An 18804-nucleotide genomic window follows, 5' to 3' on the forward strand; every position below is an offset into this window, starting at 1 on the left:
ATAAATTTTCGAGTTCCATTTTCTCTATTTATGTGTTATTACAATATTTCCAGGTACAATTAGCTGAAATTTATAGCCAATTAAAATTTAATTCGAACAATGAAAGGTGCTATATTCGGAATATCACAATAGCAATTGGCTAGATGGGATCGAAGCTGTGCATATAAAATAGCGCTCGACTCACGACATATAATCACTCGAAACAATTCGAATTAAACGAGCTAAGAACTCCAACACAAACAACACCATTTTTATTCAATTTAAGCCAGTCGACGGAAATTTATTTCTACACTCGTGTTTTACAAGTTTAACAAATTTTGAGATAAGTTTTACGTCTTTTCACTTTATGAGTTGCAACAGAATTGCATTTATCGCACGAGAACTAAATGTATGACTTAAATAACCTCGATCCACTTTATTAAACTTTACCAATTTGCCGTAAAAGAAAATTTCATTTACGGAATGATGAATTTCTTTTACACAACAATCTACAGTAAAATAAACAAATTTTTACAGACTCCAAAGCGCTTGAGAAAAACTACACTTCTCTGGGAGAAGCTTTCTTATCCAAATTAATTCAACACTCCATATACACTGCCGCTATTTCAATTTAAATTTTTTATTTTTTAATATTTTCCAATTTCGAATAGATTAGAAATGTTGTCTGATCAAATTAGTTGCGCCGTTGCCATTCGCGTTGTAAAAGCGCAATTACTCCGCTTAAAAACTTGGATCTTTAAAAACTTATCAAAATTCTTGAAACTTGCGAATTAAACTTTGATCTCGTGCATGCAAAAGCCTTCACCGCATTTTGTTCTCGTCGCAATTTCCTCGTATCAAAGTTTCATTTTTGGTTGTTCCGCGTTTGAATTTATCTGTGAATTTTCACTCCAGTCTGCACTATAAATATTTCTAAAAATTTGCTAGCGAAAAAGAAACGTGTTTGTTTGCAAGTAGCAACCAGAAGGGGCGCATATAACAGTGACAAATGCCTCTATGCAAAACCGTCTGAGTCAGCGTAAATGATTAGCAATAAAACGTTTACCTTAACAAATCGTATCATTTTTTACAAGTCTAAGTACGTGTCTTTGTCGACGGGGAAAGGAGGGTCGTGCACGAGTAATTTGTTTTTCGGTTTGATTTTCCAGAGGGAAGAAATTCTTTTCCATTACGGTTGATATACATCACGCGCCACCGTGCATTATTTAGTAACCGGTGCAAACTTTCACCCCAAAAGTGCGAAACATTGCTGTAATGGCCCTTGCTACACACAAATTTCGTACAAGTTTTACAATTACCGGAGAAACTTTTGTACTTAGTGTTAAGCAAATGCTATATTAACCGGCCAAGAAACGCAGCGTTTTACTAATTTTTACACGGCGAAGGCTCGATAAAATTAAATAGTCCCCAATTAACCGTACTCGTAAAATTAGATGAAAAATCCTTATTCCTTCAGATTCGTGTTTAAAACACTTCAATTTATTAAAAACTGCATTTTACAAATTGTTGTCGTTTGTTGGTGGAAAATATAGTAACGGAAGTTCCGTTGTCGGCGCAACAACGCTTACCGATTCCCCGGTGTCTCTACTTTCATTAAGGTCGTGTAAGGTATCTCGAAAAGGAATCCAATATTAAGCTTATAATATGAATGCTTAGTTATTACTGCTCGGGGCAACGCTCGGTTCAACTCTTAAATATTTGAAATAGGGTGCACGAGTCTCTTATTGTTATTATCTTACAAAAGACTTCCATTATTTTCAATATGGGATACTTTACAGGCGTTGAAAAATGAACGACCAGTTTTATTAGATCCCTCGAAATCGTCACAATAATTATTATTCCCGAATTTTTTGCAAAATGTTTTCGTGTTATTACATCGTTATTGACATTGTAAAATTTCACCTTTATTATTACACCCATCGCAATAGATATGAAAAACAAAAGCAATTTTGAAAACATTATCGCTTGTTGAAACTGCAAATATTTTTGTCCAATATCACCGTCATAATCGCAATTTATCGATATTAAAAGTGCATAAAATGAACGCGCTAACGACCGAGATTATTCCATTCGATTCAAATTTCCATTCAAAAAAATAAACGCACGATTTTTGTTTTAAGAGATAAGAGGAGAGGAGTCAAACGTTGCAAAGCACGTCTCCACCTCAATGATTAGAACGAAGTAAGGGAATTCTAACGCTGAACTGATTTCGAATTCGCTACGTGTGCGACTTCGAAACTGATTTCCAAAACAAACCGAACGGCCGAAGAGGCAAATTGAAACTAAACCGGAGATTTTTACATTAAAAAAACATTCATTTGGAAAAGAGCTCATCAAGGCTACAAACCCCCATTTTGATTTCTTATCCACCAGTTCTTACCAATTTTAAAAAGACCCAAAAGCTGTCTAATCTCTTTTCAACGACCAGATGAAACCTCAGTTCTGTAAAACACGTTTCAAAGTTTTATAGGTAGCCAAGCCAAAATTGACACTAAACAAAATTATCATAGGTCATTTTATTCTTTTATTTTAAATGAATTAAAAAAAAAACTAAAAATGCGAAAATAAAATTGTAAAAACTATGACCATTCTTATGGTTTTCTGGTAGTCGAGTAGTACTTTTCCGACAAAGAAAGTAGACTTTTACTACCACTTTTTAATGATTTTAATTTAATAAAGTTAAACGTACCTATTTTCATTTATTTATTTCTCTAATTGTTTTTATTATTAACTTTTTTCTCTTCTCGATACAAAAATTATTACTAATTATTTATTGTTATTATAACTGTGTTTAGCAAATAATTTTAAGAATTGCCGGAATTATTTTGCTAGGGTGGTGTGGAGGTGCGATTTATTTGTGGGACATCGGTTTGTGGTCGTGTTGGTCGTTAAAATTTTATGCGGGTTGACAAAAGTGTAGTTTTGAGAAATGGGCCAATAAGGAGTACAAGGATGAGGCAGTTAACACGTGTCAGGATTCATCAATCACGCCGCCAGAGGCGCTGGCGTCGCTTCCTCCTGCTAGCACGCAAGCAGCAGGAGCTTATGCGGTCATTGTTTGCTGCGCTTTTATTGGCCAATCTCGTGTGATTTTATCCAGAATCGAGCAAGTTAACGGTGCCCTGACCCGTGGCTTCGTATCCGCAACATAAATTTCCGCTTAATACGTCGAAAACGCATTCAATTATGCCCTCGACGAATTTATTTAAACGACAAGCATTTCTGAACGAACGACTTTGTCAATGGAGGGCTAATTTGTAAAACACTTGAGGATTTGTGATTTTTGTATTTTCAGTTAATTACAGTGGAGTCGTTTGAGTCAACCCTCTGTTTACGTTCGAGATTTCAGAGTCGAGTTATTAAATTGAATATCGAGAAACACCCCTTATTCTTTGTGGAAAGAGACCTAATGTCAATGTTTGGGCATTGAGTGATTACGGAGGCACTCCTACGTTTTACTTGTATTTGCTGAAGGGACATTTATAGAGACGCCCCGATGAGGACGCCTCCGGCTCCGAGGGGAGGATCATAGACATTCATTACTCCTAATATCTTTTGTGAATCGATTTAAAGAAATCGAAAAGCTACGTTAAAGTATCGTGTCGGGTAAAATAATTATGAAATTTATAAACTTTCAAATCTTTTGTTATCCACTCGAAATCCCGCCGTTATAAATTATTAAAGCGAAAATTGTAAATACATCTTAATTTTGCGGAAAGGGTGTTTAATAACATTCGCACGATGTTGAAAGCTTTTTAAGCGTAAAATCATTCGTTCACCTTGTATTTTGGGCAGAATTTCGTTTAAAACGTTGTAATCCTGTATTTTCACCTTCGCTACGAAGCTTTTAAGCATCCTGCTTCCATCGGATCTTGTTTTCAGCAAATATTGACACTTTATCTATCCGATTTTCTCGACCCGTCTCTGCTCGCTTACTCATCAACATTGGTTTTCAGTCGTGTTGTAGGAACCTTTTTGTGAAGAAATCTTCGCACAAATTACACCATTATCTGCTTCCATTGAAAATTATTATTTCTTTTTCGGCTCAAATCTCCTGCTGAATTCGATTTCACACTTATCGCACCGCAACAATTTTCATTCGGAAAAAGTCGCGACGGATAATTCGCGATTCTTTGTCCTTAGCTAAACACGGAAACGTTCCAATTTCGAGATTCGCTCCGAATGAAGTATTGTTTCTCGACGACGGACGTTTTTCTACGATTTAATGACGTTTATTTATTAGCGACGACGGAAATTAGACAAGTTTTATCGCAGTAATTAAAATTTTACTAAGATCGTTTCGACTGCAATATCGTGTTCCTTTGCAACGTGTGCCTCCCAATTTTAATTTCAAACGTCTTAGATATAAGCAAACACGATTCATATTACAAGCTAACCGACTTCAAAGAAACAGTGTACAAATAGAAAACGTAATACCGGAATACGTCTATGTCAACAATAATCAAAACTGGAATTGAAATTGCAGGTATTCTTCGCTCAACCGCATACTTATATACACAGTGTTCCAGCCATAAAACAGTCGACAATTTTATTGAACAAAAACCTCCTTTTGTAGAACATTCCACAAAACCAACATTATGTTACAGTAAATTAAACCTCCATAAAATAACTGTCATCACAATTCAACAGACCGCAGTAAGAGTTCACAACTAGTACATCTATATGAAATAATGTTAAACAGTTGAGGGTTTGTTTTGCTAAAAAGTTGAAATCAAGTGGTAAAATTAAATAATTTTCTTATTCATGAAACATTAAAATTTTGCTGTTTTTCAGTTGTGACAATTTGAATCTTGCCTATTTGGTCACCACGGCATAACTCGAATGCAAAGTCCAAACTCAGCTAAGTTAAAAAGACTCAGTCTAATTAAAAAATGAAAATAAATCGTTGCTATTATTTAAGCTAAACTCTATTTTTGGTTGTCTAACATAAAAATGTAATAAAACCCTGTACTACAATTTTTTTTGTTTTTTTCTGCATTATTTTGGATGAAGAAACAAAAAATTATTAATAATACCAAACATAATATAAACGACGCTGTGGGGATGTTTAGAACGCTGTAAATGGAATATTTTGTACCTACATCTTTCATGTATATTAAAAATTGTTGATTTTGCCTTTATTTTTAAACAATTTTTTACAAAATACTCAGCTCCAAGAGTAGGGTTTATAACAAATAAGATTTCGTATTTAATAAAACACTGAAATCAGGGAATGATCTATTCGCTAATTCTGTTTGGAGCGTTCTTAGCGCAAGCCTTCGTGCGATTCATCAAATCAGCAATTTGAAACTTGGTTAATTAATAAATGGAATAAATGGTGAACTTTCGGCCAAACCCATTGCATCTATGATAACCGTAATCTATAAAGGCCTGCGCGCATTTCAACTTATAATTGGAATTCCTTTCCTATTGTGCAGTCAGCAAGAAATATGGCTTCAATATTGTGCCAATCTGCAACTACATATTTATTTATTTCTGGGCAATCGTTTCATCGATTATCAGTATTTCCAGGTCGGCAGATAATCAAATGATGTACAATTAGAAAAAACACACAATAACCCATAACTCGGGCCAACTTCTCGTGAATGGGTTTGTTTAATACGCTACATTTGTCATGTGCAGTTGATTACATTTGGCCGATTTGTGTGAATGGGTCCGTGGTTTCGATAAGGCCGCTGTGGTTGAACATGACCGTCGGACGCATTTGTACCATGATAAGATGACAATGGATGTGTGCTCATAGACCGCCTTTATTGAACACATTTAACACTCACCGACTATAATTCACCAGTTTCGGCACAAAGCCGATACTCAATTAGAATAGTCATGGGGCCACCTCCCGGGATTGGTGTGTGTTTGGCGGCCTATACATTTCTATTTTTAATTGTGGGCTAATGACGGTTGCTGGATATTTATTAAGTGGGCACTATTTCAGTTTGTTTTATTTGCTCGTGACTAGTCCAACAATACTGTAATTATAGAGTAGTATATTCACGCACGGCAGTCTCGAAAGATTAATTGTATTATAAGTGCACCTTACTAATTCCATCTGCAACACGAATAATCCGCAGATCGGCTTTGGACGTCCATCAAAAAAACAATACTTCCAATCTTGGCCGAATGTGTTTTAGATTGGCTCCAGCTTCCCAAAGGATCGTCTGATGTGATGTGGGATCGACGTGACGCAGGATCGAGAATTAATAACTAGATGTGGGAATTGGTTAAAAGTTTTTTTCGGCCCTTTCTTTGTAATCGTCGCTCGAATTTATCTGATATGCGATAAACACGTGTATTGCACGGATAAATAGGTTTTTATTTGGCGACGAGACGAAAAAAGGGGATAACACCCTCTTCTGATATCAAAAAATGCTTACATGAAAACTATTTTAACTGGTATCGGATTTAGAGTTAAAGGTTGGGGTTGTGTGTCTCGAGAGGAATGAAAATGCGTTCGAAACTTATCATTGGAAAATAGAAAAATGCCCCTAGCGGGGAGTTCGCCAAGGTCGGACATGATTGATCCGATGGTATACATTTTAAATGAGAGTTTATGGATTATTCGGGGGGAATGGGCGCAAATCTCTCCGCAGGCCAAGAAAAAGCGAATATAAAATCGCACTTTACGGCAGGGGAATGTTAAAAATTAATGCTTCATGATGCGGGTTACGACCACATTTTGATCGCCTTTTTTCAACTTCTTTCTCCAAACTTCTTAATAAAACACAAAAAGATTTATTTTTATTGTGAGCTGATAACAATGCACAGTAACATTTATTTTTTTATATTATAACCATATAAGCAATAGCGTCTTAAAAAGTATAAAGAAAGTAAAAAAAAAACAGAAAAATAAAAAAAATTAAAATGGAAAAAGCTTGTTTTTTTATAGATTTGACATCGTTTTATTAACCATACATACATCATTGTGTTACTAAGCAAGTAAAGATAATAAATTTTATTATCTCTATTTACAATAGAGTAGAGACACCTAATAGCTCACTCGTAAAAGCATCTAACCAGTAGTTAGGGATACCTCGGATTTGTGTTGTTACAATTTTTCTGTTTCTAACAATATTAAAAAAATTGAAAACCGAGTAGAAAACCATAATTTGACAAAAAATAAGTACTTAAAGGCGTACGTTTCAGATGCAAGACCACCGCAATATGTTTATACCATCGCCGTCTCCATAGAAATAATCTTTTTCTCGCCTGGGCATTTTGTGAGTTCAACTGATTCCCGTTGGCGCTTTAATCTGGGGAAATTTTTTGACAAATCCAGTTTTTTAGCTTAAAGGGTTCAACCTCATAATATCAATTCTCCCTGGCGTATCTTGTTTTGTTGTATCCTTCCTTCCCAGCATTTATTAATTGCGTTATTTTTCGTTAATAATTAAAAATCATTCAGTTTTTCCTTAGTAACCCCCGTAACTAAGAAAAAATCGGAATCACTGCTCCAATGCATTTTTTACGAAATGCCCAGGCAGGATATTGATACATTTGATTAAGGAGGCGGTGGTTTATACTAACAAAAATTTAGAAAAAGTTAAAACGTAAGCTCGTTCATATAAGACTGAAAAGAATAAAAATTAAAAAAAGATCTCTCAAAAAAATGAGAAACACAACGGAGAAATATTATTAAAATAAGGAACTTTCTAACACAAAGTAAGTAGTATAAGTAAGAATAAAAAGTATGGACCCAAGCGTGTTTTTTTTTTGTTTAGCTTCTAGAAAATAATAAATAATAAAATGCTATAAAACGTGTGATCGTGTCTTGAGAATAAAATTTCGTTTTGTTTTTGAGTTTTTTTTTTGTCAAAATGGCAACTTATGTGAAACAAAAAAATTGATGAAAATTGAATTGAATTAATGGTTATAATCCTTAGTTTATAGTATTTATGAAAAAAAATGGTTTTGTAATAGATTGCCATAAAAAAAAAATTTTGTAAAACTTAAAAGAAAAAGAACATTTAGAAAAAAATTATTCTTGATAAAACGTCCCATTTTTATAGTATTTAATGACACGAAATATTAATTATTTTTTTCAAAAAATGAATCGTTTAAGCAAAAAACGTTTGGTTCTATACTTTTTATTCACCGTGTATGTAAAAGGTATAGTATTTGTGTAAACATAAATATTCATTTACTATAATTTTACTTACTTTATTCAAAGCACCGCCTCCTTAATCAAATGTATCAATATCCCGCCTGGGCATTTCGTAAAAAATGCATTGGAGCAGTGATTCCGATTTTTTCTTAGTTACGGGGGTTACTAAGGAAAAACTGAATAATTTTTAATTATTAACGAAAAATGACGCAATTAATAAATGCTGTGAAGGAAGGATACAACAAAACTAGATACGCCAGGGAGAATTGATATTATGAGATTGAACCCTTTAAGCTAAAAAACTGGATTTGTCAAAAATTTTCCCCAGATTAAAGCGCCAACGGGAATCACTTGAACTCAAAAAATGCCCAGGCGAGAAAAGGATTATTTCTATGGAGACGGCGATGATTCAAAGTATACGTACTAAAGAACATTATCAAAATTCTTAAATATAAAATAAAGATAATAAATAATAATGAAAAAAAAAATGTGAATAAAACTAACAAACGAACGAAAGTATATAATAAATTAAATAAAAACAAGTAGGGTTTAGCTTAACAATAATAATTATAATTTATTTTTTACAAAATGTGCTTAACTATGAAGAAAAGTCAAAAACAACATTACAAACAAACACACCTTATGTGATTACAATGTTAACAACTAAGTACACATTTGACAGACATTTTAAAGATGATAAGGAAGGTTAATTAAAGAAGTCTATATCGTTTGAAAAATTATTGCGGATGCTAGGTATGTTCCTTAAAGGTGAGCGAAGAATTTACATAAACACTGCTATTCGCGAAGAAATATTAAAAAATTGCTGTGTAGCAATCGATTGAAGAGCAGGAATGGTCCCCTCTTAGCCACTTGAGGTGTGCCACGTATTTTTCAAGGCTCGTCCGGAAGCTCGCTAATAAATTTACGATCTTGGGTTAGTTAACTATCCAATCTCGTTTTGATTCCATCATAATCAGGGCGGTACTGCCTTATACAAATCAGTCAGTTTCGGCACGCGAATAATATACGATTAGGTCCCGGTCACGAAAAAGGAAACTCTTAAAAAATCACTCGAGTATTAATGACGCATTCTCTTCCCCTCCCACAATAATTTACAGCCGGGCATTGTTTAATAAAATTCTTAACGAGAACGAGCAATTGAACCGTCATCTGCAGCGGTCCGGCCGCTCTTCTACGCTCTAATCTGAACCTGCCGTTTAAATGACTCGTCCATAAATCTCACTTTTATATCGTAACGGCCGTTGTCGCCGCCACCTATGATCGCTCCAACGTTAGCCTGGTTTTAATTAATGGCCGGTAAAAATAAAAGCCCCCGACTTCAATATCGCCATTCTTTATGACGGATATTTTCGCTACGCCGTCGCCGTTTTATCAACGCTGCTGCTGTTTGCCCGAGTTAATTTTTAATTTTGGCGGTTGGCGGCACTCCTAGCAAAAAACGGGATAATTACAACGGTTTGAAACCTAATTGAAGAGAAAACTTCTTTGTATGCAAAAAACATTTTCACTTCCTGACTTAAAAAAAGTGCTCAAAACACAACTATCTGGACTTCATTGTTGATGCAATTATACGAAAGCAATATAGGGCGGCCGACAATGCCGTAAACGTACCATTTCCGACCACAATCCACACAATTGGTTTCACGAGTTATTTACCTAGTTTAATAATACTGATAATGCCTGCTAAATAATTAAAATAGTTGATTAACGTTGTAATAACACCAACTCCCCCGGGTTTCAAGAAAGTATCTTTTAAATTATTCGTAATCCAATTACTCTATAACAAGGGCGGTTATATCTGTTTAGACGCACCTGAAAAATTGTCGAAAATGTAAAAATTGGAGTCGTCCCCTACTTTGGGTTATAAATAAGTGACACTGCATCGTAAGTCCTAATCAGGAGAGGGTAAGGAGTCTCGTTTAGGCGTCAGTAAGGTAGTAAACTGCGTGTTCATCATGCATTATGATGGTGGATATGACCTGCACGCAGGGTGAGAAGTGTAATAATCTAAGCCGGGAATATCAGCGGCGGGTAGTGCAAGTAACACAAGACAAATGGGGACATAAAAACACGCACTAGACGGAAAATTAACCAAGTAAAAATCTTACCTCGCAGTTGGATTGGTTGATGTTGCTGAGGTTCAGTCTGTAGACACGATCCCTGAAAAAATGCATTTGAGTAAAATAAATTATTCTTTGCAACATGCCTAACTTTTATGAAACAATAAATATAAAATAAGTGCCATTTTCAGGTGAGTGACAATGGATGAAAGTCTTTTTGTAGATGATTTAGTAATGGAATTACAATTTTCAGTGTTCGATCAGACGAAATAAAAAATCAATGCACTTTTGTTTGAAAATGATTAAATTTTGAAAAGTTCGAATAATGCATTTGGATGGAATGTCAGTCACATGTATTACCATATTCGGAGCTGTTAATATCCGGATTTTTATTCGAGTGGCTGCAGAACGAATCGAATACAATATCAACGTTTTATGAATGAGTTAGATGGGAACGATGGATTTCAATACACCTACACCTAGCACGCTTTTAGACAGTTTTATAATGATTGCAAGGAGTGTAGCAGCTGGGAGAAACTTGTATTTCAGTTGATGAGCTGTTTTCTACAATATATTTTAAAAATATTTTGGTGGATGCGCCGGGTCAAATGAAAAGTATCGTAAAGTATCGATCGTTCTAGTTTCTAATAAGGGTAAAGCTCCTAATTAATTGATTATTTAGTGTGTTATACAATTCCCAAGGTGTCTATTCGATTTTCCCCGCCATTGACAAAGGCAGAAGGAATTATAAAATTTTCCGTTAGCGTTTTATATTATGTAAATGAAATAATTCCCAGTGGTGTGAGATACGCAACTATCTTCCGCATCTTGTGGAAACATTACAATACACTTACCATAAAACGAAGAGTATTAACCGTTAACTCGAGAGTATCATAAAGGTTTTGTGAAAATACACCACAACTTACATATCTATATTTATCTAGTATCATCTCTGTTGTTTTTCATGAAAAGCAGTGAGTTTTTCCTTGTCTTGAGAAACATCAACAGCTGAAAGGATATCGTGTTTCTCGCTGTTCTGGCACGTCTGGTGCTTTTCCCCCAAATGTGTTGCATAAGATATGCACATTTGAAAGTATAAATTCGACTTTGTGGAGCAACTTTGTGGCGATGTTATGTATTTGTAATTAGTCGAATTGGCGGAAATCTGGTGTTTGACTGTTATTATGACGCTCTGTTTGAATAGGCTGACATAAACAGTTTAATAATGTACACAACCTTTACTGCGTTATGATGGGAACGAGTCGTGACAAGATATCACTGTCAAAGAGCGACAGACGTGCCGTGATACCCCAGACGAGGACTAAAAGTAGCAGTTTTATGTCAATCACGTCTGCCATTAAGACAAGCCAACAAAAGCCAATTGTAATGATATTACTGTGAAATTGTATTTCGACTTGTCCATGGCATTATCTTCAAAAACAGAAATAATTCGACGTCCCGAGGCGGACTACTTGTCAGTAGTGTCACGCAAAATTCAAACAGTGACTTGGAAATAACTTTCCGACAGATAATTGCAAAGCTGTACTTTTCCGATTCCATTGTGACGATTGAATTTTCAACAAAATTACACATTGTTCTAATTTACAGTGCGACCTTTTGTCTTAACGCATGGACTCCTCGCAAATGAAGCTATTATTAATTGTGAAGAAATGCGTGTCTTTGAAATCTATTGTACTTATTATTTACTGGCGGCAATTATTTTTAATTGCTTTTTTCTCAATCGAGTTATAACGTCTTAATATTCAAAAGTACAATGCTGCCTCTCCTTTGTCAAGCACCCAAAAACAATTACGTACTGCTCTTTACAAAACAGCACAGATTTTCATTTTAAACGGTTTCATATCTACTCAACAATGCACAAGAAACTATTCCAAACGATTGACTAATAAAATTACTCTCGTACTAATGGGATACAGGCGCTGTAATATTTTCACTTTATAAAGTAGTAGATGTTTTCTTTATTTTTACGTTTCTAATAAAAAAAGGTTTTATACTAAATTTTGACATAGTATTGCTTAAGTAAACTGCTCGCAGCTTCACGTGCTGAAATCAGTGAAGGCAAAGGTGAAGTATGCGTTCATTTGCACTTTGAGATAATTACAATTAAGGCCATTGCCTTAATGATACGGCACTTTGCGTGTTAATATAATTCGTGGTTTCCAATACTCGTTCCATTAGCATGCGCTTCACGGTCTGCAGATATAACTAGATTAGCATCTCCTTTGTAGCAAGTTGCCGAACGGTACGTATATGTAAGTTGGGTGATGGTATGCAAGCAAGACTTGGAAATCGTCTTCTCTATACATGTCTCCATAATGACAGCATCAACCTACGTGGTATTTCGCGCTAAGCTACCAAAGATTATTCCATTATAGTAATGTGTAATGTCAGTGGAGAAGTAACCGCACGTCCTGAAAGCACGACACTAATTCGTACTCGAGTACTAGACGCCATTTTGACGGCGATCACAAAGTAGTGAAGTTTAACACGATTTATTCTTGGATTGGAATGACGTCAGTAATGTAAAATTCAACTCGGACGTAAATCCATTGATTAAAATTGACGCATCTGTAGAAAAATTTTCATTGACTGTCGACACGTATCACTATTTAATTAAGGGATAACAGTGGATAATCTGTTAACCTATTTTAAGAAAAACTGGAAATAAATAACCGTAAATAAATGAAAAGAAACCACCCACATCATTTGTTAAAATTAATTTTAAAGTCAATATTTCATTCATAATAGATATGATAAATCCTTTTTTAGATTCAAATGACGTTCGTATTTGAACTATCTAATTTGTGAATATTTTATACGAGTAATTTCAACCCATTCATGTATTTCTATAATAAAAATAATATAAGAAAGTCTTTTATTAGAAGTTCGGTATTAGACCGGTAGCTATATTTGGCCAGAACACGTCATTTGTGTCACGTTAGAACATCAATATTTTTCAGATTTTAATTTTATATTAGCAGCTTAATTCATTTTACTACAAGGAATCGAATACGTAGGACGATATCATAACCAGTTCAATTCCCTTTGAATTCGGAGTATTGAACCTTAAATTATTGAAATATCTGAATTTCTGAAAGCATTTAAAATAAAATTTCTCATAAACCTCAATCTCAATAAACCAAGAAATGTTTTAACCAAATGAAAAAAAAAACTTATCCACATCTACAAATTTTTTAAGCTTGGTTTTCCTTGACTTCAGCATTCCCTCGTCAGATATAAAAATTTATTTACAACATTTAAAAGTTGTCTTATAAGAAAAAAACCTTTCCGTAAGAACAAGGCGATTTTAATAGTTGTTCCAAAATTGTAATAGTACACAAGTCTTAACCCAATGTTTACTCGTATATCTAGTTTCCGAGTTATAGTTATTTAAAAAAAAAATCATCAAATAATTCAGTATAAACGAAATTTACTCCTTTTGAGTACTTTATTCCAAAATTTACATAGCAATAGTCGGTAACGTTTGAGGTAATAAAATTTGGTGGTATCTTCGACAAAACATTTTTCTATGGCTGTTTTTGCTACACTTTTAACATAACTTTTTAACACGATGGAATAGATTCTGAAGAACTAACCTCAAGATCATGTTTATCTACAACTTTTGTTGGTTTAAGGCTGAGCACCAAATTTCGATTTATGCTTTTTTAGTTAGGTTTACAAGAATTTTTTAAATACATATACTCTTATTTTTCTACATTAGTAGGTGATGATTAATTTTTTTTATTAAAAATGTTCTTTATAATTTGAAGTATTTTTTTTCTTTGGTACGAATAAGAAGGTTCCTGTAAAACAGTTAAGTAAACAATCAACAAATATTTTCTAGTGTGAAATCCATTTATCATTATTTTTTAATATGCAAATATCAAACCACATTGTTCAAACTTTGTGCTTACATCACAGTTTTTTATTATAATTGATTTCTAAGACTTATTTAAATTGTTCATTTGATGTTAAATTGTGCTTATTAACTGGGCTTCATTAAGGCCATCTAAAAAATCAAATTTTTCGTTAGAAAAAACATTGTGCTCTGGAAATAAAATAATTTAAAAGTTAAAAAGCTGCCTGTATTGGAAAATTGATTTTAGAAAACTGAAGCATCAGTTTGAAAAGCGTAAATTCAGTTTCGTCGACGTTGTCTTTCTGATAATTGAGTGAAAGAGTTGTTTTTGACGTTGAGAAACGTTTCACGTGTTAATGCCCTTGGGTGAGTTAAAATATCGTCGAATATCTTGAAATGTTGCACATTTACATCTTCCGGCGAGTTCGGCTATTCATATAATACATCGGCGTTTGCCTGTATTCGATAAGCGTTTGGTAAACCGACGTTTTCAAAAGACACAGTCATGCGGAAATAATGTTTTGAAAATAGCGGCGTTGTACCGGTTCCTTCCGCGCTTTCGAACATCATATCCAGTTGGTTCAGATCTATAAACAAGCCAAGTTTTATCAGTCAAAAGTTGACTTTTTAATTCGAGGTGAAATCGACAAACGTCTGGAGAAAAGCCAGCAAGAACAAAGAAGGCCATAATAGCGGTTATGGCCAGTGATTTACTAAATCTGTAATAGAGTAACAACTTTATCCAGTAGTTACTGTAAATAACGGTAATTTACTCGCAGACTGGCCGCATTATACCAGAAAACAGCTACGTTGGCGCTATTCGACTCTTCTCTTCATAAGAATTTTGAACGGCTGCCAAAAAGTAGCGGCGTGATTTATCATAACTTGTCATGAATTAATTGAAATTCTTCTCAAATCTTGTACATCATTATCGACGGGATTAATGACGAAAATTCAAGTAAAATTTGCACATAACGAGCGCCTCGATCACACTCGCCGTTCTAAATACTGTGATAACATCACGAACACGTATCCTAATAAACACGTAATGTTAGGACTGATCGAAGGTAAACATGATTGCCTAATGTAAACTGCAAGGATTTATTTCAATACCGAGCTTTAATTAAACGTGCAAGTGCGATAATCCGAGATGAAGGGCTTCACCTGGATAAACACAATATTTACAAAGTACAAAAACCAACTATACAATCAGAAGTCATGCTGACCATAAAACTTGTTTGGTTGTTTTTCCGGCCATATCCTTCCTGTAGGGTTAGATTAAGCACCGGAAAGTTTCTCTGCATGTTAGAAAAACTTTCAAAGATACATCTTTATCATCTCTGGACCGTCAAGCGTATTCGTAAATCACTTTTATTATTTTCTATAAACACGACGTGCAATTTTAGGTTTTATTTGGTTTGCAACAAACTTGCCGCCGCATAAAATTGACCAAATCTTCCGGCTGGAAATCGTCTCACAACTCCTCGCTGTAATAACAGGGGAGTCGCGGATATGTCTCATTTCTCAGCGTCGTTTTCTGCTTGGAACAAATCGGACCATCTCGTTCCACTATGATTTATCTACTGAACACAAAATAGAACCGACGACAAAAACATTTCCGTGGAAAGGCCCCATAAACTCAATTCCTATCATTACAGACCCTGTTAATCGACCATGGAACATATTTTAAGAAAGGAAAAGACTGACCAAGAGAAAAATATAACATGGTATAATCTCAAGACGCGATCCGACAACTACAAGGAGTTATAGCAGTTGAGCGAGCGATCGGAGACATTGCCAGAGAGAGTATTCTGATAAATCAATTACCGATTCCGACGTCAAAGGCTGGTTTCTTAGTTGCGTTTGAAAAATATAAGGGAAAACTTTCTGTTTGGTGTTTATTATGCTCGTCTTCGGCCTTTATCCCGGTCCTAATGTCCGTCGAGCTTCCACTAACTCTACTGATATGAAACTAATGATGCACTTTTTGGCTTCCCCTGATAACTGGTGATTGATGACATTTGTGCGATAGAGGCACTCCAGTGGAATTCCTCGGTTTTTATTCGGCGAAACATGTTTTAGGAATGTTGGGTGAAGCGAGCAAACTAGTCTTTAAAGACAGTTTATTTCTCCATTTTATGAATCTATAAATAACATAAAAAGTAATGAATTCGTCGCTCCCAGTGAATATCTGTAGTGTATATTTAACGCTTTTAGGAGATATATTTATCTTTCTGTCATGCTTTCCTGTGCAAGCGCGTTCTTTCGATAAAGTTTGCTTTTGTGATTCCTCACCGTCTACATTTATTCCGGTTTGGAGACACATTCCATATGTTTTTATTTTTTGCGTGTGTCTTATTTTTGTTTGTTGCTTTTGAATAAAGATGGATGTTAGCTTGTCACAACTTGGCATCATTTATTATTTAACCGCAACTTTAAAGTTCGCCTCTAATCTATCTTTGGATTTTTTTCGCCGTGAATTAGAGGCGATTGCTCGAGTTGTGCTGTCTTCCTTTGCGACGTCGCCGTCGCCCGAAGGCCAATCTCGTTTTATACAATGGCAATAAATTGTCGTCTTATATTCACAGTGAGTGGTTGCATTGAATGCCTCCGGTTCGAGGGAGCATCTACGTGTACGTGGCAGGAGATAAACTAAAATGAAGATTTTATATCCCTTCCTTTTGCGACAATCCACTGTCTGAGAGTTGTAAACATGTCTAATCTATCAAAGTAAGGGCCGGTATCGCGCCCATCTCTATATTTCAGCCAATTTGTGCCACCAGATTGTATAGTTTCCATTTTCCGGGCGCCGGAGAACTTTCGGGACGAGTTAATAGGATTAGATTTTTATGGACAATGTCATATGTTCTTGTGTGTTTACAACTCCAATTTCGGATGTGTTAAACAAACAAGACGTTCTGACACAGTCTGGAAAGTCTCCACGGACTTCTAATTGATAAAAGAGAGCTTTAGCCAGATGACCCTACGAACAATGCCAACACGAACCACGAGATTATCATAATCTGTCATAATCTCTTCGCCATTGTCGAGCTTTTTCACGACAAAAGCAACAAACGGAGGTTCGCACGGCCCTGATTTGTGCAGCTGGCGACACCAAATACGACAGAGTTGTCACAAAACCACTTTTTCAAACCTTCAAACTGCATACAGCTTCAAGCTTTATATTGACTTTTAAAAACGCTATTATTTACAATATTTATTACTTTTAAGAAATCCTATCTAAATGTTTTCTATTTTTTTAATATGACTATACAGGATTCGTGTTACAAGTTCCGATATCTCCTATAAGACAGATCTCAATTCTTCTTTAAACAGCAGTATGTTTTAATAAATGTGTCTCATCTAAGCAACAACTTTTTTGAAGATAATGAAGGGACCTACAAAAATTGGCCGTTTGCACAATCGAGATCTGTTGCCAAACCTCACTTATTGAAGTGATAGAATTTACAGTTTTGTATTTAGGAGCAATATCAGAGCAAAGTTTCATTTTTTTGGTGGTCAAAACCCAAATCCTGCTTCTTTTGTAGTATAGATTGTACTCTAGGTATTAAAAGAAAAGCTAGTAAATGAGGAGAACTGATATATTGAAACTCTATGAATTATGATTTAATTAAAACAACAAGTCTCGGTTCAATCTCACAATTAAACTTGAACTAGAAATGAATACTGTTCAATATTTAGATGGTGTTTGAATTATGTAGTGATTAATGCGATTGATTTGAGGAAATGCGCTTTAATTTTTGAAATTGGTTCGGGTCTGGTGATCTATCGGTTGTTAGTTAACAACATCAGTGGCAATTAATTTGTGGTCCATGACGACATAGCGCCAAAGATGTTATCAATCTGCTGTAATCACATGATATTCGGGTAGCCGGATCCGAGATAATGACATAACCCGATCTAATTTAGTCTGCTCGGCTATTACAGTGGATTGTAGACGTCGGTGGTCCGCAGGTCCTATCTAACCAGGCTATCACCATAGTATTAATTACCCCAAGTCCTCCCACTTCATTCACGCTACTTTTGACAAACTAACCGTGATGATGGCTAGAAAGCGGCACCCCGTCCCCCAACTGCATAATGTGCCTTCATCATGATTGATTACTGCAGTCGGAGAAATAATAGGTGGCGTTCCGATGTCAGTTTCGAACATCACTGACGAGTACACTTTATTTGCCTTAATTCATTTTATGGCCTATACAATAATTGTCAATTTACGGCTCGTACGAGCTGAAAATTATGATTATTGCGACCAATCGGGCTTTTTAAATTTCACAATTTTAAATAATGACAAATACTACCTGGAAATTTATTTTCAGCTCGTTATATCCAACCTAGCACGACTAATTAACGTGTTAAAGCCAAACAGATGGACATAGACAGCCTCTACTTTTAATGTGAGAAAAAACCCACATTTTTTTACTAGATTCACACAAACATTTCATACGTTTTTCACTACAAACAAGTTATAGGTAATGAGCCGTGCTGAATACCTAAGGTCATTAAGGCACACAAAGCGACGACACTTTATTGCCATGAAACCATCACAAAGCATTCACCATTGTTTCACACTCGCCGGCCACCGCATATTTTTTGCAACTATTTTGTTGCGCCAAATTACAACAGAAAAAATTTAAAACAAAAAAAATACTTTGCAAACCACTGGGTATTCCGCAATGTTTCAGCTATCGGTTGAAGTG

General features: G+C 35.1%; 1 protein-coding gene across 2 annotated transcripts in view; it reads right to left on the reverse strand.

Moving 5' to 3' along the window:
* Positions 1-18804, reverse strand: part of LOC123007026 (semaphorin-2A) — a 216711-nt gene that overhangs the window by 20101 nt on the left and 177806 nt on the right. For both annotated transcript variants that reach the window (XM_044402032.1, XM_044402031.1), the window contains one exon: positions 10252-10303. In XM_044402032.1, coding sequence (XP_044257967.1) covers positions 10252-10303 — 52 coding nt within the window. The remainder of the gene's footprint in view (positions 1-10251; positions 10304-18804) is intronic.

This window comes from Tribolium madens, unplaced genomic scaffold (genome assembly GCF_015345945.1).
Source record: "Tribolium madens isolate multiple individuals breed KSU strain unplaced genomic scaffold, Tmad_KSU_1.1 Scaffold_3;HRSCAF=73;Tcas5.2_LG2, whole genome shotgun sequence".
Classification (NCBI taxonomy): domain Eukaryota; kingdom Metazoa; phylum Arthropoda; class Insecta; order Coleoptera; family Tenebrionidae; genus Tribolium; species Tribolium madens.